This window comes from Eublepharis macularius, chromosome 5 (genome assembly GCF_028583425.1).
Source record: "Eublepharis macularius isolate TG4126 chromosome 5, MPM_Emac_v1.0, whole genome shotgun sequence".
Taxonomy (NCBI): Eukaryota; Metazoa; Chordata; class Lepidosauria; order Squamata; family Eublepharidae; genus Eublepharis; species Eublepharis macularius.
In genome coordinates, this window is record NC_072794.1 from 120,361,321 (window position 1) to 120,386,854 (window position 25,534).

The following is a 25,534-nucleotide window of genomic DNA, read 5'->3' on the forward strand; positions in this document are numbered from 1 at the left end:
CCAGGTCCCCTCCCCAAGGTAGCAGATGAGGCTGGTGCTTTTAAGGTCAAATAATAATTTTATTTAAAGAGGAAAAACTAACATACACACAAGAAGTTAATTGAAAATGGTTGATACACAGAGAGAGAGAGAGTCCTAGGAAGCTAGCCAGAAGTTGGAATAGAGTGGGAGGAGGAGTATATTTACCAATCAGAGGAGCAGCATGGTCCATGGAAGAAGAGAGCTTCAAACGCCAGCATTCTCAGCCAGGAGTGAGGGAGAGACTTAGGGAAGAAACCCTAAGGGAGCAGCGCTTGGACTCAGGAAGCGTGCATCGTTTGAATGGGGGGAACCCCAGGTTCTTATAGGGTAAAATGTATCCTGAGGTGGGAGAGTCCTCCCAGCCATTAGAACCAGCCATGGAAATGTAAAGAAGGTATAGGGACATTTTTACATATGTGGTGGTCCTGCAAAGAAGTACATAGATATTGGGTAATGGTACATAAGTTATTACAAAATATCCTACAGATAACAATTCCTTTGAAACCAGAGTTTTTTTATTAAACTGTATGTTGGATATGAAGAGAGAGCAAGAACACTTAGTAACCCATATAGTAACAACAGCTAGAATCTTATTAGCAACATATTGGAAACAACAAAGAGTCCCCCAACAAGAAGAATTAATAACAAAGGTAATGGAGATGGCGGAAATGGATAAATTAACATTGTTAATGAAAGGGCAAGTGGAAGAAGATTTTTCTGTACCATGGGAACCCTTCTATAAATGGATGACAAACAACAATAACCAGTAAACATAAATATGATACTAAGATTAACTGTATAATGACATAATAGAGCTCACAATTGATGTAATAGGGTGGAATATAAGAGATAAAAGAAATAGATAATAGATATTGACAGATAAAATGATAACTGTCTCATGTTTGTATATATCTGTTGGAAAACAAAAAAAAAATTTAAAAAAAAAGAACAAAGACCATGAAGGTCAGTCTCTGGGAATTACAAAGGTTTGATTACTTTAGTTACCTGCTGCCGGGGTGTGTGAATGAAAATGTCAATCTTGCCCTGAGACTGCACAAAAGGGGCAATCTATTAGTGCATACCACCGGAGCTGGGTTGATGAATTTAGGATTGGAATGTACCTTACTAGAAATACTTCTGAATGCCATTTGATTAGCTCCTCGATCAAGGACAGGAGATCTCATCATGGAAGGAGGGAAAGGAATGTGTTGTGGGATGACACTGCGAGTCCTTTGTTGCACTGGGCTCCTCTGGGGCAGGAAGGACTGTAAATCCCATCACCTCTAATCACTCCACATTCCTCTGTGGCATTCCATTATGCCTGTATCTCCCAGGTGGGACTCAGCAACGGTTAGCTTGATTCTTCCCTGGTAGCAATTTCAAACTGCCATTTTAAGCCATGGGTTATGTGACATGGTATCACATGCAGCCATGTTAAAAATGGCTATTAAAATGGTGGAGGCTGGGCCGACCGCTTACAAAGTGAGGCTGCATCTGTGGGGAAGAAAAAAATAAACATATACACCAAGGTTCCCTGCATTTGTTGCAAAGGATTATAGTGTGAGGAATGTGCCATGCCAGAAGCAGTGTAAGAAAGCCTAATTACATGTGATGTGCCAGTGGACTTGGGGTATACCTAGCTGATGTACAGAAATGACCTGAGAGTATCAAGGCAAAAATGTCAAATACCTTTGTTGACTGTGCCAAAAGCACTAAGGGGATTGCCAAATCCATCCTCATTATCTTTTGTATCCATAATATGCAGGCCTCTGGATATAGTGGCAGCCTCCGGCATGGATGTCTTTAAAACAGGGATTAGACATATTCTTGGAGGATAGATCCATAAGTGGCTGACTAAATGGAACTTCCATGTCCAGGGGCAGTAAACCTCTGGATGCCAACATTGGCAGGCAGCTTCAGGGAGAGGCATTGGCCTCTGTGCCCGTATGTTTGGCCATCCAAGGGTAATTGGTTGGCCACTGTGTGAAATTGTGAACTAGATGGACCACCAGTCTGATCCAACTGGGCACTTCTATGTTCTCTTAGGGCCAAGCTACAAGTGACGAATGACACTTGAACGGCAAGTGGATTGAGTGGAGAGCAAGTGAACAGGGAAGAATACACTTGCTGTTCAAGTGTTGTTCATCACTTGTAGTTTGGCCCTGGGTCTGCAGTTCCAGCACTCAACCTACGTATCTATCATTGATTAGCACTGCAATTATCTCTCAAAATTTCCTAAACAATCACAAGATCAAATCCCGCCGGATATTTATGCAATTAATATACAAGTTTCCTGCCAAATCCTCTAGTCTAATTACTAATGCCATCTGCTTTTGAAAGGAGTGTTAATTTTTATTAGTATGTTCTTTGTTGGCTATTTGTGTTACTGCCTGTTCCATGTGCATTCTGCTTACCAGTTAAATCAAACATCCTTCCAACTTTGCTTTCTTCACAGAGGAGCCTTTTCAGAAGTTTTCCTGGTAAAACAGAGAGCTACTGGCAAGCTTTTTGCTTTAAAGTGCATTAAAAAGTCTCCAGTCACTCGGGAGAGCAACCTGGAGAATGAAATAGCCGTGCTGAAGAAGTGAGTACAGAGGGAAACAGAGCCAGCTACCACTATCCCAAGAGTCCCACTAAAGGCTAGAAGGCATTCATTTCTCAGGGACTGACGAGTGTCAACCAAAGGGCTATGTCATCAGAGAAGAAACATAAGAAGACATAGCTGAAATATGAATGTTTTATTAATGATGTAATTCATTATAGGAAAAGATGTTTTAAAGATTTTCTTCCTAGTTATGCTTTGCAACCCCAGGCCCAACAAAACACAAAAGAAGCAAAAAATGTAACTAAGACTGCAATTTCCATGTGTTAAGGCACATGGCACATGGTATGTCAGGCAAAAGAAAATAGTTTGCTGTCAGGGTTATCAATATGCGAGACAAAGGATGTGATCTGGAACATACTTGTAAGGGAATAAGCAAGCACCATTAAGGTTAGTGGAATTTAACTTCTGAGTAAACAAGTGTTAGGTTGCACTGAAATTTTCCTAATGGTGAACATATAGCAGACTTAAACTGATTTAGAGTATCTGACATATCACTGTGAACCATTTCTGTCTTTGGTTGCAGAATAAAGCATGAAAACATAGTAACTCTGGAGGACATTTACGAAAGCACAACCCACTATTATTTGGTCATGCAGCTGTAAGTATTAATTCATAGGTTGTTCAGTCAAATATCAGTGATCTTGGGTGCCATGAGAGATATGCACTGGCCACAATCACTAATAAGCAGCCCTGTCATATAAATACCCTTTTAACATTATAGTAGAGCAATGAGAGCCACTTTCCTCTGGATTCATCCCATACTGCTATAACTTTCAAAAGCCTGCAGCCATAGTGAGGAAGCCAGTTGAATAGACCCTTACCCTGATAAAGGCCCACATCCTTCTTTGGAATTGTAAACTAGACTAACAATGCAATCCTAAACGAAGTCAAGCCCTCCCGATCCTATTTATTTCAATGTGATATTAATCTATTTATTTACCTTTGTTATAGTACATCTTTCTCACTGAGACTCAAGGCAGATTACACAGTGGAAGTCAATGCAATTATTAGGATGGAACATCCAATAAGCAATGTAATAGGATTAGAAGGGCAAAAATTAAACCAAGTTTAAATATGGAGCAAAGCATAAATATTAATGTTGCTTATTAAATTATGCAGAAATCACACAACAGTATAATACAACAACACACAGTAGTATAATCCTCAGTCTCTTTCCCTTTATTAAAGTGCCTTCCCGAATTATTCCTTTATAATAAATCCTGATTACTTTGGTAAAAACACCTTCCTGAATAATTCAGTTTTGCATAGTTTCTGGGTGCCAAGAGAGTGGGAGCCTTCTTGACCTCATCAAGCAGACCATTCTGCAACAGAAATACACATGTTGATTTTGTTCAGTCACAGGGTGGCCTCTGCAGAAGGCTCTGATCAAATGTGCATAGGAGAAGAGGAGGTCCTGCAGATAGGAGGGTGCAAGGCCACAAAGGACTTTGTATGTGATAGCCAATACTTTAAATTGAACCCAGTAACTGTTGGACTGCATGGGAATAATTGCAGAATGGAATTACTATTTATGTTCTGCTAGCTCCTGATAATAACCAAGCTGCAACATTCTGCAACAACTGGAGTCTCCGAGTTAACTTTGAGGAGAGACCTATGTGGAGTGCATTGCAATATTCTGGGCCGATTCCAGACAGCCCCCCGCCTTGCAAAACGTCGCGCGTCGTCGCGCAGAAAACACGATATTTTGCGTTTTCTGCGCGACGACGTGCGACGTTTCGCGAGGCGGGGGGCCGTCTGGAATCGGCCCTAGTCTCAACTGTTGCTGTGGCATACAACCAGATGGCCAGATTGGCCATGTCAAGGTAGGGGGCCATCTTTCAGGGTGAACTAAGTTGGAAGAAAGCATTTCTTGCAGCTGCAATATCTTGCTTCTCCAGAAATAATGTTCAGCCTAGCATAACCCCTAAGCTCTTGACCAAGTAAGAGTGTCAAATAAACCCTATCGAAGGTGGGAAGCATAGTGTCCTTCAAGATCTCTTCCTTCACAACCAGCATGACCTCTGTCTTGTCAGGATTTAGTTTCATTTAACCATAACAGACTTGGTGAAGGTTGTGAGAGACATATCACTTCATGTTCTTACAACCACATCTGTTATACAAGCCAAGTAATTTTTTTCTTCTTGTAACAACTTAGACAAGCACACCATTTTGTGCCTCACCAATATGGTATTGCTCAATATTAACAAAGATCCAGAGGAAATAAGGGCCCTTATTTCCTCTAGAAATACCAAATGAGAACAAAGAGAAGAAAGCTAATTCCCAGCAACTGGCTTCACAACTTGCTCTAAAGAGACTCATGCATTGTCAATTCTCAGTTGGTTCCATCAAATTTTACACTTTTTTGTTTCCAGTCACCCTCACTCTTATTCACATAGCCACAAGTCTACTTGTGGAAGAAAATTGCTGCCATTAAGTAAGAAGGGCAGGGAATAGCATACCAGATATATACTCATCAGCCATACGTGTGTATGTGTATCACTGATTGATCCCAGTTTAATTCTGAACTGCCATTAAAATCTATCTCTGAAAATTCCAGTTGGAGAGCTTGAAACAACAGGATGCTCATAAGGAGCATCAACAATTATGCAACACAAAATCTAGGTGGTAGTGATTTCTTTATAAGGAAGTGGCGCAAGCAGGTGGGTAGATAAATTCCACTCTTCTGATAGATGTTGATAGATTCCACACTGCTACCTCACTCCCGGTAATAATTTTCTACAAAGGAAGAAACTGTGTGATTGGCGCAAAGATTTCAAATTAACTTCATACAGGGGCAATTTAAAAAGTAAAATGGGTTAGCATGTCAGTTAGTACTGAATTAAAGGAAGAATTGGCTACTGAAAGTATTTCATGAAAATTAACTGTTGGTAAATCAGACTGTGTTATGGAAAACTGGTGAGAGCTTTGTTCACAAAAATTACAGCTACACTAAAATTGATCCTAGTTCTTTGCAGGTAATAATGCACAAGTTGCACATGATTTAGGCAACGTTAAACTGCTTCCAAACTCTACAGCAACCATAAGATAACAACCAATAAATGTTAAATAGGAAGGGGAGGGGGACCTGACTGAACTATGGAGGATTCTGGAGCAGATGTGCCAAGAAGCTGAGCATTGTCTTCCTAACAGGTCTAGATAATCTGTCTCATCCAAGAAAGCCCAAAGTCACCTCAACAATGCTCACTGAAGCCATTTGCACTAGAAAGGGATTATGGCTATTAAAGTGCTCTCAAGAAGGCTTTTAACATTACTCTGTCCTTCAGTGAACAATTCACTGCTCCCTGCCCCTCCATCTCAATGTGAGGGTCAAGGACTAATGCAACAGCTCAACTCCAAGCAACTTGTCCTTCAAGCTGCTGTAACTGAAATTTAAATGGCCATTTCCCCAAGGAAATGGCCATTTACACTTTTCCTGCTGCTTGCAAGTGGCAGGTCCCTTTAAACTATAAGCTGGCAGTCGGCAGGGGGGATCCCCCCCTCGCCGAACGCCAGCTAATAGTTACTTCAGAAAGCCGGTAACAGAGCACAGAGTCTGAGGCCTTCCCCTTATGTTGCCTCTTAGTACTGGTATTCAGAGGTTCCCTTTAGTCATCATGGCTAGTAGCCTATGATATACCTATCCACCATGAATCTGTCTAATCTCCTTTTAAAGCTGTCCAGTCCTGTGACAAGCACTACACCCTCTTGCAGCAAATTCCACAATTTAATCATTCATTGTGTTTCTATCCTGAATCTACTGTCCATCAGCTTCACTGGATGCCCTCAGGTTCTAGTATAATGGGGAAGAGAGAAAAAATTCTCTCTGTCACTGTCTCTGCCCCATGCATAATGTTATAAATCTCTATCATGCCCCCCCTTTGTTGATTCTTTTATAAACTGAAAAGTCCCTATGCCTTTCTGCATAGAAAAGGTGCTCAGACCCCTTAATAATCTTGGTTGCCCTCCTCTGTATGTTTTCAAGTTCTGCAATGCCCTTTTTAATAATAATAATAGTAACATTTGATTTATATACTGCCCTTCAGGACAACCTAACGCCCACTCAGAGCAGTCTACAAAGTATGTCATTATTATCCGCACAACAAACACCTTGTGAGGTGGTGGGGCTGTGAGAACTCCTAGAAGCTGTAACTAGAGATGGGCAGGAATAAACATGGGCATGAACGAAAAAAACCCCCAACAAGCTGTTTGTTGTTCGTTGCCATCCACAAACAACAAACAACGAAGAGTAACGAACATGACCCTGTTCACAAACATGTTCATTGTTCGGATTCGGTTTTGTTTTCTCAGCCATGTCGGACGCTCCTCTCCGCGGGTCCGGGAGGAAGCGCCCGAGCCCCCTGACCGGGCGGCTGATCTGCAAGGATTAGCCCCCAGGACTCCCAGTTAGGGAGGCAGGGTCCGGGACGCTGCGGGAAGAACCCCCCGGAATCTATGCGGGGGGGAATTGCCCGTTTGTCCCCATGGAGGCCAGCAGAGGTGCGCGGCGCCTTGAGTGCCGCCGGGCAACGAGAAACGGCAAATAAAAGAAACAGGCGGAAGCCTGCAAACAAGCGAATCCCTTCTGTTCTACAAGCGTTTGTGAAGGAGTGGTGGATATGAAGAAGACTCGCTCTTCCCCTTCGGTGAGTTCCAGAATTTGGCTGGCGCCCCCCCCCCTAAAATGGCTGCAAAGAAGCAAAGTCCCGCTCTGGGTAAGTCAATCTCGGCTACCTTGCAGAAGGGAGAGTCGCTTGAAGAATTGGTGCGCAAGGCGGTGGTGGAAGCCATAAAACCCTTTGTTGACAAGCTGAACGAAACGGATCAAAGGGTGGGCTTAATTGAAAGCGAAGTGAAAACCATTAAGGAAGCAGCGGGGGGGCAGAGAAGTCTGCTCTGGAAAGTGCGTCACTTGTGAAGGCTACGAAAAAAGAGCTGAAGTTGGTGGAGAACCAGCTGATCGGGCTACAGGTGGAACGAACGCAGACAATTTTGCGTCTCCAAAACGTGAAAGAGGAGGAAAATGAGGATCTGTGGGGTTTGGTCTCGGAACTACTGGCGACACCCGCGAGGACAACTAAAGAAGAGGTTAAAAGCGCCATTTTGGAGGTCCGTCGGGCTTCTTCAAAATATGCAATAAAGCGACAGCTGCCTCGCGAGATCATCATTGACTTTTCATTTAAAAAGATTCGGGACACTATCCTATATAACTCATACAATGCGGATTTGGACTTTATGGGCAATAAGGTCAAGATTTTGAAGGACGTTCCATTTCTAGTCCGGAAAAGACGTTTTAAGTACAAAAAGTTGGTAGCTCTTCTGAGGGACCGCGGAATAAAGTACAAATGGTTACTTCCGGAAGGAATATGGTTTGGACATAAAGATCAAGCCTATAAGATATTATCAGAAGATCAACTAAGGGATTTTGAGGAGAAAAACCCGGAATTCCAGTGCACCAAGCAGGAAGAAAGGGAGAAGTCTGAGGGGGGGGGAGGAAACGAGCACCGCAGTTGCGGCTGCTCAGAGAGAATTGCGTCCGGGACCCAGAAGGGGGAGGAAAGTTTAATTAGAATTTGGAATGTGTATTCTGTATGATTAACCACTCCATCATTATCTTACTGAGCTTTTTTTTATTATGGCAGTATGAAGGGAAAACATTGAAGTGTAGTGTTGATTGTAGGTTATCCTCCCTTTTTTTCCTATTCTCCCCGCCCCTTTCCCTTTTCTCCATCTTTTCCCGTCCCCTGTGATAGTCTTGTGTAGTGTTTTGTATACTGAAAAATAAAAAAAATTATTAAAAAAAAAACATGTTCATTGTTCGTTGTTCATGGCCCCTTAAAGATCCCTTTAAACTATCAGCTGGCAGGCGGCAGGGGGAATTCCCCCTGCTGCCTGCCAGCTGATAGTTTAAAGGGCCCTTTCTTGCCATGTGCAAGGGGCAGGGCCCTTTAAACACCCCACAAACTGACCCTCCCGATGTCCAATACCCACCAAATTTGCAGGGGACATAGTCCTCACTGTCCTCCGAAGATCCCCCAAGTTTCAGAGAGATTGCACCACGGGAAAGGAACGATGCATGGGTCTCCCCCTTTGTTGTCATTTTCTCTTCACAGTGGCAAAAACGGGACTCTCTGCTGGAAGTACTTTGAAGGGTTAAAGCCAGAAGGAAAGCCAGAAGGAGTTCAGACAGAGTTCAGTCCCTGCTGTTACCAGGGGAATTGATTGAAAGGCCCCAGACTGTCTGGCTTGATGAACGGCTGACGAAGGCAACGAATGAGGCTTGCAACAATCACTTGTTCGTTTAGAATGGAGCCTGACGAATGGCTTGTTCGCGAACAGACGAACGGGCTGTTTGTGAGTTTCTTCCGTTCGTAATGCATTCATGCCCACGTCTAGGCACGAACAGCAATACAAACAACAACAAAAAAGCCACGAACAGCCCAATCCGCTGTTTGTGAGCAAGCTGTTTATGAGGCTCCGTTCCCAGTGAACATCTGTTTGTTCCAAGCCCTCTTCGTGGTGTTCATTAGCTGTTCGTAAAGCCAGACAGTCTGGCACCTTTCAATCAATTCCCCTGGCAACATAGGCATGGACTGTCTGAACTCTGTCTAAACTCCTTCTGGCTTTCCTTCGGGCTTGTAACCCCTCAAAGTAGCTTCCAGCAGACAGTCCAGTTTTTGCCACTGTGAAGAGAAAATGACAACAAAGGGAAGGACCCATGGATCATGCCTTTCCTGGAGTGCAATCTCTCTGAAACTTGGGGGGTCTTCAGAGGAAAGTGAGGACTATGTCCCCTGCAATGTTGGTGGGTATTGGACATTGGGAAGGTCAGTTTGTAACTCCTCAAAGTAGCTTCCAGCAGACAGTTCAGCTTTTGCCACTGTGCAGAGAAAATGACATTAAAGGGGGAAACCCATGGATCATGCCTGGCTCAAGTTCAGTTAAGTCCCAAGGGGGCCGTCCTGGCTCCCATGAACCTCCAACTACGAACATGTTTGTGAACAGGTAATGTTCGTCGATGTTCGTGAATCTCTGTTCGTGGATGGCAATGAACAACGAACATCACGTTTGGTTTTTTTCACTATTCATGCCCATCTCTAGCTGTGACTGACCCAAGGTCACCCAGCTGGCTTCAAATGGCGGTGTGAAGAATCAAACCCGGTTCTCCAGATTAGAGTCCCACACTCTTAAGCACTACACCAAACTGGCTTTGAGATACCAGAATTGCACACAGTATTCCAAAGGAGGCTGCACCGTAGATACAGGTGTATTATAAAATTGGCTGTTTTATTTTCAATTGCTTTCCTGATAATCCCCAGTATAGAGTCTGTGGTATGCTGGATTGACACACTTCTATTGAGTTATTTATTATGACCCCAAGGCCTCTTTACATCTCAGACTCAGCAAGTTCAGACTCCATTAGCTGTTCTTTTTCCCAACGTGCATCCTTAAATTTATCTATATTGAACTTCATTTGCCACACTGTTGGCCATTCACTAAATCTGTGGACAGCCTCCAGGACCTCTTCATAGTCAGCTTTGGTTTTCACCATCCTGAACAATTTTGTGTTACCTACAACCTTGGTCACTACTAATCCCCAGTTCCAGTTAATTTATGAACAAATTAAATAGGACCAGCCCCAGTACCAATCCCTGTGGGACCCCACTCCTTGCCTTCCTTGTGAGAACTGTCCATTTAGGTCCAGGAAGAAAGTCACGCTCCCCAGGCAAAAATCCTTCCATCCACAGAAATGTCCCAGCAGGTTTAAACTGAATTTCCATGCAGTTCAATCACAGAATCACAGAATCACAGAGTTGGAAGGGGCCATACAGACCTGCTAGTCCAAGCCCCTGCCTAATGCAGGATGGGCCTAAAGCATCCCTGACAAATATTTATCCAGCCTCTTCTTGAAAACTGCCAGTGAAGGGTAGCTCACCACCTCCCTAGGCAGCTGATTCCACCTTTGAACTACTCTGACCGTTAAAAAGTTTTTCCTAATATCCAGCCGGTACCTTTCTGCATGTAATGTAAGCCCATTGCTTCAGGTCCTGTCCTCTGCTGCCAACTGGAACAGCTCCTTGCCCTCCTCCAAATGACAGCCTTTCAAATATTTAAAGAGAGCAATCATGTCCTCCCTCAGTCTCCTTTTCTCCAAACTAAACATTCCCAAGGCCCTCAGACTTTCCTCGTAGGGCTCAGTCTCCAGACCCCTGATCATTCTCATCGCTCTCTTCTGCACCCTCTCAATTTTGTCCACATCCTTTTTGAAGTGAGGCCTCCAGAACGGCACACAGAATGCCAGGTGTGGCCTGACGAGGGCAGTATACAGAGGGACTATGACCTCCTGCAATTTCGATGCAATGGCCCTTGTGATACAACCCAAGACTGAGTTTGCCTTTTTTGCCACCGCATCACACTGACTGCTCATATTTAGTTTACAGTCCACTCTTACCCCAAGATCTCTTTTGCATACACTACTACTCAGAAGTGTATCCCCCATCCAGTATCTGTGCTTCACATTTTTGTCACCCAGATGAAATACTGTGCACTTATCTATGTTGAATCGCATCCTGTTCACAACTGCCTACTTCTCCAGAGTATTCAAGTCTTGTTGAATTTTAACTCTATCTTCTTGGATGTTTGCCACTCCTCCCAATTTGGTATCATCAACAAATTTAATAAGTAGCCCATTTACCCCTTCATCCAGATCATTGATAAAAATATTGAAAAGTGCCAGGCCCAAAACCGAGCCCTGCAGCACCCCACTGGACACTTCCCTCCAGTCGGATGAAATGCCATTGTCCACCACTCTTTGGGCATGGTCCTCTAACCAGTTCCCTATCCACTGAACTGTCCTATAGTCCAGTCCACAGTCTTCCAGTTTACCCATTAGAATGTCATGGTGAACAAAAGCTTTGCTGAAATCCAGGTAAATCACATTGACAGAGTTCCCACGATCCAGTAAGCTTGTCATTCAATCAAAGAAGGAAACTAGGTTGGTCTGACAAGATCTGTTGGGGGCAAAACCATGTTGACTTCCCCGGATCACTAAGCAGTCCTTCAGATGCTTATAGATCGATCCCTTTAAAATCTGCTAACATCTTCCCAGCAACAGAAGTCAAACTGACCAGCCTGTAGTTTCCTGGGTCATCCTTCTTCCCTTTCTTAAAGATTGAGATAACATACGCTCTTCTCCAATCTTGTGGCACATCCCCAGTCCTCCAGGAGGCCTCAAAGATGGCTCTGTAAGTTCTCTAGAAGGTTCTTTCAGCACTCTTGGCTGTACACCATCCGGCCCAGGGGATTTGTATTCATCCAGTGCAGCCAGGTGCCTCTCCACAACCTGTCTGTCAGTGTCAACTAGCCACCCAGGTGTCCTGTCCTGTCTTCTACCATCTCTAGATGGGCTGAAGTTATTCAGAGAGAAAACAGAGGCAAAAAAGTCATTAAGCCTGTCTGCTTTTCCTCTATCCTCCACCAGAGTTTCTCCTTCTACTCCCAAATCAGGGCATTTTAAATTATTCTTATGGCTGTCTTCCTCTGCAGAGTGTCTGGAGGGGAATTATTTGACCGTATTTTAGAAAGAGGTGTATACACGGAAAAAGATGCAAGCATTGTAATACGACAAGTTCTGGAAGCTGTGCATTATCTTCATGAAAATGGGATCGTTCATCGAGATCTGAAGGTATAGTTGTTTGGCCTTAGTATCCTAAATTATTTGCTAAATTATTTGCTAAATATGCTTATCCAGGGGTCCATAGACTCATACAGCCCTCCACCAATAGTCTTAACACACCTCTGGAAAAAGCTGGAAACAGTATCATTTACATATTTATTGAGTTATTTACTCATTTGCATTATTTTTAATCATGGCAAATTGCACAGTCAATATGATCATCAGCTAGTACATTCAATAAATAATACACGAGGGAGTGGACTGCAGCAAAGATTTGAAAACAAGTGGAAATGTCATACAGATCTGAAATAATAATGAAAAAATAAGCAATTTGACATGATGTATTAAATGACATAGACTCTACCCAGTAGGAACAAACTTACAGTAATAAAGAGTACAAACATGCTAGGCTAGTCTACACTCCCTATGCCTTTAACCAAAGCATCTTTCTGAGATATTTCCTCACAGCACATTCTAATTGTGTAAAACAGCCCTCCTAAACTACGTCGCATTGTTTGCAGAAAGCCAGGAGAGTGGACACTTTCCTGACCTCTTCAGGCAGACCATTCTGTAGGGTGGGGGGCACTACAGAGAATGTGTGTGTACAGGCTGTTGTTGGTTTTGCCAATTGGCTGGGTGATATCTGCAGAAGACCCTGTTCAGATGAGCGAAGCTGCTATGGTGGAGCGTAGGGTCCTGTAGATATAAGGGACTAAGGCCATGAAGGACTTTGTATGTGATAGTCAACACCTTGAACTTAGCCAGGGTAGCCATTGGAGTGATTGCAGAATGGGAGTAATATGTATGATCTGCCTAGTTCTTGATAACAATTGGGCAGTGGCGTTCTGCACCAACTGGAGTCTCTGAATTGACTTTAGAGGAAACCTATGTAGAGTGCATTACAGCAGTCAAGTCTTGATGTTACTATGACATGGATCCAGGTGGCCAGGTGGGCCATGCCAAAGTCGGGGGCCATCTTCTAGGCTTGACTGGGTTTGTAGAAAGCATTTCTTTCAGCTGCAATGACTTGCTGGATCCAGTATAACCCCTAGGCTTTTAACCAAGTCTTGCTTCTTACCTACAGCCTGAAAACCTGCTCTACTTAACTCCTGAGGAGGACTCCAAAATCATGATCACCGACTTTGGTTTATCTAAAATGGAGCAGAATGGCATCATGTCTACAGCATGTGGAACTCCAGGATATGTTGGTTAGCATTAGCAACAAAAAAGGGTTATCTATTCCTGGAATTTTATTTTATAATAAGAGTCAAAACTTCCTTCCAGTAAAGTTTTCTAAATGTAATCATCATACATAGGATATTAAATGCCAAATGGTTCTGTTTCATTTGATCCCCTTTAATTTTGTTAATGAAATAACACTGTCTCATCTGGAGATTGCAAATACAATCTAGAAACTGATATTTATTAACGCTTTTTTCTGGACACATTGATGTCAGGGGGCCTTAAAGAACATGCACATAGCATTGCAGTTTTAATATGTATAAATGAAGCTAGGAAGCTGAACTATTGTCCAACCAACAACTTCAAAAGTTGTAAAATTTTGTCCTATGTGCTACCAGTACATCAAACTGTGTTTTGTATGAGTTAAATAAAATATCAAACGATGCCTGGGACAATCAATGAATTTATAGAAATTCACCTAATACATTTATAGGCAATGCTTTTCAAGGATGTTTTTTACCACTTAAAGAAGAACCTTTTATGCTTTTAGTAAGGAGAGAGAGCAGAAAAGAAGGAAAGCGGTCTGTTGTATCTGAGTAGAAAAATATTTGTTGGATAAAAGTTAATAATAAACACATTGTCCTCAGCATCCCTGGAAATCCTTCTGATTTTTCTGTGGATTTGTGTGACTCTTATTTTTTTTATTACATATACTTTCCAGATTAATCCTCAGTCTTACCATGACAGGTGCTATCACCTGCCACAGACATGGGATGTCTCTTTTCTGGGTCACTTGAATATTTTTTCCTTGCTTGCTTGTAATTAAATTGTAGAATTGACTGGCAGGGGAGGTAGTGATGGTCATAAGCACAGGTGGCATTGGGAGGGAATAAGAGAGATTCAGGGGGGATAAGTGCATAGATCTGGCATGGCTCTTGTTATGTTCTTTCTTTCTCTCTCATAATGTTGAAAGAGATCCTTGCGCTGGTTTAGGGTTTTGTTTTAAAAGAAAAATCACATTGTTTCTCACAGTGATTTTTATTTGTTGCAGCTCCAGAAGTGCTAGAACAAAAGCCATACAGCAAAGCTGTGGATTGCTGGTCAATAGGAGTCATTACTTATATCCTGTGAGTGTCCTCGCCCATTGTCTTTACCAGAGCATGCTTGTAAATAAGTCCACAAATGTTACCAACATACAGAATATTATTACCAGCCAGTCTACTAGTGCAAACCATTTGTGGCACGTAGATGGCTGGATTTTTTTTAAAAAAGTATTAAATCTCTTCCCATTTTAAAAACACTTCTCTACCTCAGTTACCTGGAAGGTATTGTTGCTCAGCACATGCACCAAGTGAATGTTTTCTACAAGCCTATACTACAAGCTTAGTGGAATTTCATCTTTACAAGTGTTTTTTTCATCCTTACAATACGTTTTGAGGGGGGGGTCTGTACAACCTCTTTCTGTGTTGGTGCTGTGGGCTAAGAGGAAAAGAACTTGCCAAACCAACTAGTTCTTGGAGTTTACATCATCATCATCATCTATAGTCCACCTTTCTCACTGAAACTCTAGGCAGATTACACAATGTAAATCAACACAATCAATGGCTTGGACATTCAATAAACAATACAATAGGGTATGGATTGCAGAAATTTGAAAACAAGTAGAAATCCAAAGCAGAGCTGATATAATGCTGAAACAAAACATAAGCAACGTGGCATGACACATTAAATAACCCAAAAACTACTTAGTAGGAACATACTTATACAACAGACAGTACACAGTAATATAGTCTCAATACCTTTATTAAAGCATCTACTTGAACCATTTCCTTACAGCACAGCCTTATTATCTGTAGAAAAAAGCCCTCCTGAATAATTCAGTTTTGCAATTTGTGGAAAGCTGGGAGAGTGGGAGCTTTCCTCAGCTATTCAGGCAGGCCAGTACTGAGAATTTTTCCCATTTGCAGAGTGGCACCTGTGGAAGGCCTTTTTCAGATAAGTGAAGCTGCCATGGTGGAACAGATAAGTGAAGCTGCCATGGTGGAACAGGGAGAGAGGCAGTCCCATAGATATGAGGGACCAAGGCCATGGAGGGGTTTATATGTAATAGCTAAAACCTTGAATTCAGCCAATGGAGTGACTGCAGAATGTGAGTGACGTGCATGCTCCTCCTAGCTCCTGATAATAATCGAGCTGCAGCGTTTTGTACTGAGTCTCCAAGCTGACTTTGAGGAGAGACAAATGTAGAGTGCATTACAATAGTCAAGTCTCAGTGTTACCATTCCATGACGTAGGTCCAGTGAGTGGGATTGGTGTGGTTGTGGGGGTGACCATTGTTGTGGTGCTCCAAAATGGGAGCAGCATCGGTGTTCACAATAAGCTTGGTAGGGGCTGCCCATCCATAGCTTGTGGTGACCCAAATATAGGAGACCACAAAATGAGCCCTTGATGTTTATCATAAATCAGTCACTGAATCATGATTTTAGCAGCCAATACAGGAAAGGATGCAGTGCACAAGTAGTGGTCTTCACAGATGCCAGTATTCTGTCAATATCCATCGCGGTAACTAGGTCAAAATAGTCCACTAAACAGTATATTGAGCATTTCTTCCACTTCCACTTCTGCACTGCCACTAGTGGAGGTTGAGAGAGTTGGATTGAGGAGGGCAAAAAAGTGAAATCATCCTCCATCTTCTTCTGCAAGAGCAGTTCTCTGAGGAAAGGGGTTGACTCCATCTCCCTTACTCCAACCCACAACTCTTCACTGCTTTTCCTCCACATGGGTTCTGCAACCCCAGGAGTGATCATATCAGGACTTGGAAGGAGCCTCGGGAAAAAAGAGGAAGATGCAAAAACTCCATGTGCCTTCCACAGAGAGTTAGTAGGATACTGCCCACTGTTTCCAGGTACAGATAAATGAGCCATTGGATCAGCTGTCTCTTTATATTTCTGTAAGTAGCAGCCGCAGAGGCCCCAAACTGGGTCCTGAGAGTGGCACTTCGGGAAGAAAAAACTTAATCCTTCTACCCCAAACCACTTTCCTGATGTAAATCCCTCTCCCTTCAAAGCTGCTATTTGCCCAACTAAGGAAAAAATATCGGGCGGGGGGGAATAACATTTTGAGGAAGATAACGTTTTCAGTGGAACAAGCAAATTACAGAGGTGGGTGATTTGATCATGGTCTCCAAAGTCTCACCTAGATGCACATTCAGACTAGGGTTGCCAGGTCCCCTCACCATCCCAGCAGGAGGGGGGCACCTAGCATTCACTGTGGAGATCTTCTTGCATGCATGCATAGCATGCACACCCACCCAGAGGGGGTGTGATGATATCACACTCATGTGCCAACTCACGTGCTCACGAGTAGAGTTTTTGCTGCTAAATTGATTTTATGATCTGTGATTTTATTGTATTTTATTATGATCCATGATTTTATTGTATTTTATTGTAAAAGACACAAGGTATTATTGTTTTTAACAGTTGTTGTATTCTGCCCTGATCCCGTTCGCAGGGAGGGCAAACTATAAATGTAATAAATAAATAAATAAATCACTTCTGGACGTGACTTCATCACTCCCAACATGCTGCTGTGTTTCACAGGGGCCAATTGGGGCCTCTGTGAAGCTCAGGAACATGCTGACCGCTGGGAGCACTGATGTCACTTCTGGAAGTGACTTCATCATGCTCGGCATGAGTACACCCCCCATGCGGTGGCCTGGGAGGTTTTCGCCTCCCAATCCATTTCCCCAGGCCTTTTCCCCCCTGCTGGCCAGTTGAGTGGCAGCAGAGGGCAAAGGCAGGGAGCGGGGGATACCCCGTTCCCACCAGGGGACTGGCAGCTCTACTTCAGACTTCTATGAATATGTTGACACCTTTGTTGATCCTCTTTGGAAGATGAAGTGGTGCTAGTCCCGAAGTTTTGACCAATTTTTAAAATGTTTTTGTATGTGTATTTTAGTTTGGTTTTAATTGTTTTAATGGTGTGTTTTGTTTTATTTAAATGGTTTTCAAGACATATTTTTATTATATATGTTTTTAATTTGTTAGCTGTCTTGGTGGCCCTGATGAGGCCAGAAAGGTGGGGTATGAATTTTGTAACAGACTAAATAAATAATAAATAAAAGGCCCCTCATTTCATGAACAAGGAGTATGTTTCAGCTCTGCTGATAAATAGTCCCTCATGATTACAAAAGTATGGTGTTGTTTCTGCTATGCTCCCTCCTTAGTGCCTGTGTGCATCACTTACTATTTCTTTATCCCCAGTAATGTGCTAAGATACTACAGAGATCACAAAACTCATTTAGAACCCTACCCATACATCTTGAAGTCTATTGAATGGGTGAATTCTTTGTATCACACTGATGTAATGAACCCTCTTAACTTCTTCTGTAGCACCACTTTCAGAATAAACTGTGTGTGTGTGTGCACATGTGCACAAGTTTGTGTATGTGTGTTGCTTTATGGAAGCATTACCCTTTATTCTGCAAACATCCTTAGATTCCTCATTTTGACAAAAGTAAACTGTATTATAGCAGCATCTTATCTAATTCCCCTCCTTTTTTTTCCTAATCCAACTCAGCCTATGTGGGTACCCTCCTTTCTATGAAGAAACAGAATCCAAGCTGTTTGAAAAGATCAAAGAAGGTTACTTTGAATTTGAATCTCCATTTTGGGATGATATCTCTGAATCAGGTACTTTTCTACCTCCATGGCAAAATTGCTCAGAAGCCTTCATGGTTCTATGAATTTGGCTGTGTATAAGCCTCTCACCAAGGAACTCACCAAGGCTCTCACCCAGTAAGAGTTGTCAGAGATTTAACAAAGGACATTAGTTCTTCTTGACTGTAAAACTCTCTCACATGCCTTTGGAAGGTAACACCAGCTAGTAAGTTAACAGAAGAACAATTCTTTGCATATTCACTCAGTATGAGGCAGCTGAGGTTCCTGTGTTTATGTTCCTATACTCTGAGAATGTTTTCATATAGAGCCACTACAAGCTATATTCATGTTATTATGTGAATAAAGCAAGAACCTCTGAGCCATTTTATGCTTCACAGGATTAAAAGTCTGGAACAGTGAATCTTGTGACAGATTGGTTTTGCTTCCTTCATTTACTTGTCCTGTTTCCCGGATTGTGCATCTCTCCTGTGCTGATAACTGACTCTCTTCATTCCTCCCAAACAGCCAAGGATTTCATCTGTCACTTGTTGGAGAAGGATCCAAATGAGAGGTTCACCTGCGAGAAAGCCCTCAGGCACCCCTGGTAGGATCGACTCTGCTATTGCAATCAGGCTGTGCGATTGTGGGATGTATTAGTGACAAAAGGGTGGTAGTTTAACTGCCACAGCATCAGCCATGGCTCATAAAACAGGATTGTCTTCTGTGAAATTGCCATCTGCATGAACCAGTAGACAGGAGAATGTGTATAGGGAGCTATAATTTTTCATGTTACATGTGCTGGGAGGCTGTTTAAAACAACATGATTTTTAAAAAATTAAAAATTGCCCTGACGATATGTGATAAAACTGAGAAGTAAGAAAACAGCACAGTCTGGTATGAAGGCCAGTGGAATACCATGATTAGACCATTTCACAGGGCATATTCTCACTAAAAACTAAAATTGGTTTAATATCATTCCCTGTTCCCAGAAAACCTGGAGCCAGATTAAATTTTCTTTAACTGAAGGGGTGGGGTAATTTCCACGAATTCCCTTTTCCGGCTTCAGATCCCAGGTTGGTGGAACACACGAAACTGCCTTATACTGAATCAGACCACTGATCAATCAAGGCCGGTGTTGTCTACTGAAGTGAGAGAGATGCCATAAAGTGAGAGAGGAGAACGTGACAGATCAGTTCATAAGTGGATTTGTACAGTTTCATTGTAATAGCTGGAAACAGCCCCTTTCAGATCTAGGCTGGTACATCAGAATCCTGAAGTGACAAAATGGATATTGATCCAGAGGAGTTAGCCGTGTTAGTCTGTAGCAGCAAAATCGAAAAGATTCCAGTAGCACCTTTAAGACTAACCAACTTTACTTTAGCATAAGCTTTCGAGAATCACAGTTCTCTTTGTCAGATGCGTCTGACAAAGAGAACTATGATTCTTGAAAGCTTATGCTACAATAAAGTTGGTTAGTCTCAAAGGTGCTACTGGACTCAAAATGGATATTGTTACTTTAGACTGCTGATGGTGGTGGTAGGCAAACATATGTAATGCTAAAAAATCTGCAAATTAAAAAATAGCACATGAGAGTGAAAGGTTCTAGCCTAGCTCTTCAGGGTTGTGCTACTTTGCACAGAAATGTGTCTTTATTAATGTAGGCAACTTTCGAAAGGAGTGATGTGATGCGGTGGCAAAAAAGGCTAATTCAATCTTGGGTTGTATCAAAGGAGCCATAGCGTCGAAATTGCAGGAGGTCATAGCCCCTCTCTATACTGCCTTGGTCAGGCCACACCTGGAGTATTGTGTGCAGTTCTGGAGGCCTCACTTCAAAAAGGATGAGGACAAAATCTAGAGGGTGCAAAGGAGAGCGACGAGGATGATCAGGGGTCTGGAGACTGAGCCCTACGAGGAAAGGCTGAGGGCCTTGGGAACGTTTAGTTTGGAGAAGAGGAGGTTGAGGGGGGACATGATTGCTCTCTTTAAATATTTGAAAGGCTGTCATTTGGAGGAGGGCAAGGAGCTTTTCCAGTTGGCAGCAGAGAGTAGGACCCGAAGCAATGGGCTTAAATTACATGCAGAAAGGTACCAGCTGGATATTAGGAAAAACTATTTCATGGTCAGAGTAGTTCAAAGGTGGAATCAGGTGCCCAGGGAGGTGGTGAGCTCCCCCTCACTGGCAGTTTTCAAGAAGAGGCTGGATGAATACTTGTCAGAGATGCTTTAGGCTGATCCTGCACTGGGCAGGGGGTTGGACTAGATGGTCTGTATGGCCCCTTCCAACTCTATGAGTCTATGAGGAGTAACCCCGTACCCTGTAGTCTGAACTGGTACAGTCCATTCTATCTACTGACTACTCTTCCATCTCACCACCTGGTTTTGCTGCTGGTGTAGACCAGGCCCTAGTTCTTAAGGAGGTGGTGGTAATGCTGGGTATTGACCACTCCAGACTGAAAATGGGGGCTACACAACTGACTGCTCCTCTGCAAAATATTCCCTCCACAAAAAGGTCAGGGAGAAGGCTGGAGTCCTTCTCTCTGATTTCTTGTTTTCTGTAGGGAGGGCATTTTTATTTGTAAAACCATTCAGTCACAAAAACCCAAATGTGCACACTCCACATCAAGCTATAGACTCGGCAAAGGGTGGAGGCACCACACTCTGATCCTATCCTATTGAAGAAATTGTTCATATGGTGCTTTGTTGACTTTTCCTTTGAGTTTAATTACTACTGATGAATATATCAAAAAAGTTAGAGAGCTGTTGCAAGAATGCAAAGTGCCTTGCAAGCACCATCTGCCTACATCCCTGATCTTCCTCTCATTCCATCTGCAGGATGGCTGGAAACACAGCCCTCCACCGTGACATATACCCATCTGTCAGTGCACAGATTCAGAAAAACTTTGCAAAAAGCAAGTGGAAGGTAAGTTGTATGATGCTAACATCCAAGCAAGTGCCACACAGTCACTCTTGTCTAGTAATAAGGTGTTGTCATGAGTACATTGGTATAAAATTTCCTAGTGGCACCACAGTCTGGAAATCCTTCAAAATGATAGCATTGGACTACCAGAAGGCTTGATCTGGGTTTCTGTCTGACATACTATACAAAAATTGAGATGAAGCCCCTTCTTAAAGCTAGAATTGCCATGCAAATTAGGTATATCAAGTGTAGCAGAAATAAAGGATTAACATTAATGTAAACAGTTTAAGAACCCCTGTACTGAGTTCTTCCTTGTATAATTTATATACCACTTTTAATGTGCAAAGTGTTTTTATCATCTTCACTGAAGTGTTATGACATCACCACTTCTGTGAGAAATTCCAGGGGTAGCATTTACCCTTGTTGGTTCCCTTTGAAAAAGAGAACAACCAAGTCTTATAGCGCTGGTGAAGAGTGCCCTCAAGTCAAAGCTGATTTATGGCACCCCCCCCCCCAGTGGGGTTTTCATGGCAAGAGACTAAAGAGGTGGTTTGCCATTGCCTGCCTCTGCAACCCTAGTCTTTGTTGGAGGTCTCCCATCCAATTACTAACCAAGGCTGACCCTATCTGAGATCTGATGCGATAAGAATCACCTGGGCTATCCAAATCCCTCCTTAAAGCTAAGTCCCCTCCTTATAGCACTATTGTGATAATATTTACAATAACTCAAGCAGATCAGAGGTGGAGGAAAAGACATACTTCTGCAGGGAAACTGATCTGCTATCCTACATCAGATCTTCAGAGAGAGAAATCCTCTATTCCCAAGGTTCCACAGCCAAGTCACAAAGCCTGCCTGCTTCCCACTCTCTGCAGATACTGAACTACCACTTCTTGTCACATACCTGCTCCTATCCTCCCAGTCAGGGATTTTTTTCTGGGAAAAGAGGTGGTGGAACTCAGTGGGTTGCCCTCAGAGAAAATGGTCACATGGCTGGTGGCCCTGCCCCCTGATTTCCAGACAGAGGGGAGTTTAGATTGCCCTCTGTGCCACGGCGCGGAGGGCAATCTAAACTCCCCTCTGTCTGGAGATCAGGGGGCAGGAACACCAGCCATGTGACCATTTTCAAGAGGTTCTGGAACTCCGTTCCACCATGTTCCAGCTGAAAAAAAGCCCTGCTCCCAGCAGAGAGGAGTCTCTTTTTCTATGCTCTGATGAGTGCTTCAAGAGATCCACCAGTGGTGACCATCTTCTAACAATTTTGCCCCCACCCCCTTGACTCATCCACAGTAGAAAAAAATTAACATTTTAATGGGTCCCCACTCTAGTCTTCCTAAGGCAAACATGTAATAGTATCTTATCCCTAACAATCACCCTATGAGGCTGGTTGTTGTTATTTCCATCTTTCAGAAAGTGAACTGAAGTTTAGAGGGAATGACTTGCTTCAGACCATGCAAAGATGGCATGGTACACACTGGTGGGACCTGAACCAGCCTAGTATTTCCCTTTTGAACAACTCTCACTGTGTGATTGCCAATAGTAGCACAGGCATCCTTTGGGAAAGAAGGATTAGCACCCAATTCAGAGTCTTAACCTCAAGCTCAAGCTTCTTCTAGAGGTTCTTATATATTCTAAGATATTTTGAATGTCAAGACAGTGACACTACTATGGAGTAGCTTGGAAGACAGGGATAGGGAGGGCCTCTGTTACTACTTCCCGTCATTTCAGTGAGCCAAAGTCATCTGGTGCAAATGCAGAAGTCTCTTAGTAGCCTTTATCCGTCAATGATGCCATTAGTTTGTACTGGTGAAGGCAATCCATGCTTACAACTGAGTGAACCAGACCCACAGCCTGTTACCCGCTAGCAATCATGCCTGCCACAGTAATAGTAGCCAGTAAATGCAAGAATCCCAGCTGAAGCTTGATGGTATGATTGGAACAGCAGCATGCACTACTAGATACTTGCTCCTTCTGTTTCTTTGGGCCTGTGGATGCTGCAGGAATGCCTTCTTTCATGGCACTTTAGCTACCTTTTTGTGAGAGCACATGAGCTTGTGTGTGTTTACATGAGAGGCTCAGGCATAACACTCAGAAACTGTGTTTATGAAACAGCTCAGGGATGCTACAGATTGTAACATCCATAATAAATGAAGACATTTTAGAATGTTTGGGATGGAAATGTTAAAATATGATAACATTATGCATGAAGGAAATGATTCATGCAACCCTTACACCTACTTTGGAAATGTGTATTTATAAGGATACAGCTAAATAGTTCATATACTACTTTGCCCCCCTCCCAATCCCGAAGAATCAGACAGGCTAGAAAGCTGTTTTGTCTTGCAGGGCTGAGCAGGGGGGGGCGGGGTCCTAGATTCAAAGAAACCTGAGATCTCCTGGTTCACTGATTACTTTCTGCCTATAACATTCGATTTATATACCACCCTTCAGGACAATTTAACACCCACTCTGAGCAGTTTACAAAGTATGTTATTATTATCCCCACAACAAACACCCTGTGAGGTGGCTGGGGCTGAGAGAGTTCTGGAAGAGCTGTGACTGACCCAAGACCACCCAGCTGGCTACAAGCAGAGGAGTGGGAAATCAAACCTGGGTCTCCAGATTAGAGTCCCACTACTCTTAACCACTACACCAAACTGACTCTGTATAATGACTATTATGAGAGTAGTGTGGGAAAGATCACAATGAGACCTTCTTCCAGATATTAAATTCCAGTAGTGAAGTAGCATCTGAAAGGACCCAATGTCTGTTCAGATTCTAGCAAGCATTTTCACAGAACATGCTGTCTTCTCCTTTCTTAGCAAGCTTTCAATGCTGCAGCTGTTGTTCACCATATGAAGAAACTTCACATGAACTGCCAACACACAGATACCAAGGCTGAAAGCAGTCTCCCAGTCATAGAAGTGCAAGATACATCAAGACCCAACAGTCCACCAGTCACCAATCAGGAGCAACCAAATCAAGATGCCAGTACTTTGATGCCTCTGTTACCTTTCCACAATGTGTTAGATCTTTCTGATGAACATGACAAAATGACAGACAGCACCTTTTTGGATCACCTGGTTAGCAAATCCCTCCCCATGAATGCCTGCACAGCTACGGCAGACAATCAGAGCTCTCCAAACAGATCTCCATTTGGCTGCTCTTCGGTATGTGGAACACATGAGAAAATGAAACCAACCTTTTGTTCAGAGTCAGTGCTCCTCAAAAGAGCTGTTAAGCCTCAGTAAGTGACTGTTCTATCATCTGGCATTATTGAAAAAAAATCCTAAGTTTTGTTTGCAGTGGGGTTGACTACTGGGAACACTGAAAAAGAACAGTATAAATAAAGCTATTATCATTATTTTAAAAATTAGATATAGCCTTTCTGCCCTGCAAGGAATCCTAACGTAGTTTGCAATTAGCGATCCCAGATTCCTCAATGGGGGTGGGAAATTCCCTGCTCCCACCCTCTGCCCACCACCCCACTCACCTGGCCAGCAGTGATGTCATCATGCCATGCTGAGAGTGCTCCCGCACTTTGCAGTGGGCCAATTTGGGCCCCAAACGGGCAGAATCTGGATCATCTGGGCCCAAATCGGCCTGCTGCGAAGTGCTTGCATGCTCCCCTGCCCGTGCGATGATGTCACTTCATGGAAGAGCCATCATCGCACAGGCTTGGAAGCATGGATGCTTTGCGTGCATACAATGAACAAAAAAAAAATTGAGTGCCAGGTTCCCCCTCCCACCCTCCAGGAAGGTAAGGAGCAACCCTATCTGCAATACAAATGTAGACTAAATGTAATATTAAAACCAACTCCACAACATAAACCATGAAAGAGAACAGCCAACAGTAAAAACAGCAGCAAAATAAAAAAACAACAGCATCAAAGACAACCAGATAAAATCAAATACTTCTTGTTGCCTCTAATAGCATGAAGTATAAAAATGGCATGAAGTATAAAAAGGTCTCTGGGTCTCTGGGAGTGATGTCATTGCACCGTGCCAGGAGCAATCCCCTAGAGGCCCATTCCCTTGCCTTTCCCCCCCGCTGGCCAGGTGAGTGGTGGCAGGGGGTGGAAGGTGGTAGTCTGGGATCCCCCACCACCACCGAGCAACCGGCAACCCTATAACAGTAAAGACATATAGACATACAAAAAAAGTTAATGTTTTCAGTGCCTTCATGGTTGCTTCATCATGGATCCTATTTGGGTGGAAAGACAACAAATAAATGTTTTAAATAAATAAAATAAATATGGCTGATGATGAACGTGTCCAGAACTAGTAGCTGTTGTGGGCAATTTAGATGCACATGTATCAGGTTTGTCTAAAATATCTATCATGATCCTAAATAATATTGTTTTCAAAAAAGTGAAAATAATATTTTAAAGATTCCCCCCAACTGCTGAAACATCATTATCTTGTCCCCCAGTAATTTTTTTGAATTGCCCCTGAGCTGCTTTTGGCATCCAGGATTTTG

General features: G+C 43.0%; 1 protein-coding gene across 1 annotated transcript in view; it reads left to right on the top strand.

The window, feature by feature from the left end:
- Nucleotides 1-25,534, top strand: part of CAMK1G (calcium/calmodulin dependent protein kinase IG) — a 66,868-nt gene that overhangs the window by 38,129 nt on the left and 3,205 nt on the right. Inside the window, exons 2-10 of the mRNA XM_054980907.1 lie at nucleotides 2,477-2,605; nucleotides 3,150-3,224; nucleotides 12,170-12,308; nucleotides 13,384-13,507; nucleotides 14,533-14,608; nucleotides 18,060-18,172; nucleotides 18,665-18,743; nucleotides 20,972-21,059; nucleotides 23,877-24,301. Of these exons, the coding sequence (XP_054836882.1) occupies nucleotides 2,477-2,605; nucleotides 3,150-3,224; nucleotides 12,170-12,308; nucleotides 13,384-13,507; nucleotides 14,533-14,608; nucleotides 18,060-18,172; nucleotides 18,665-18,743; nucleotides 20,972-21,059; nucleotides 23,877-24,301 (1,248 nt within the window). The remainder of the gene's footprint in view (nucleotides 1-2,476; nucleotides 2,606-3,149; nucleotides 3,225-12,169; nucleotides 12,309-13,383; nucleotides 13,508-14,532; nucleotides 14,609-18,059; nucleotides 18,173-18,664; nucleotides 18,744-20,971; nucleotides 21,060-23,876; nucleotides 24,302-25,534) is intronic.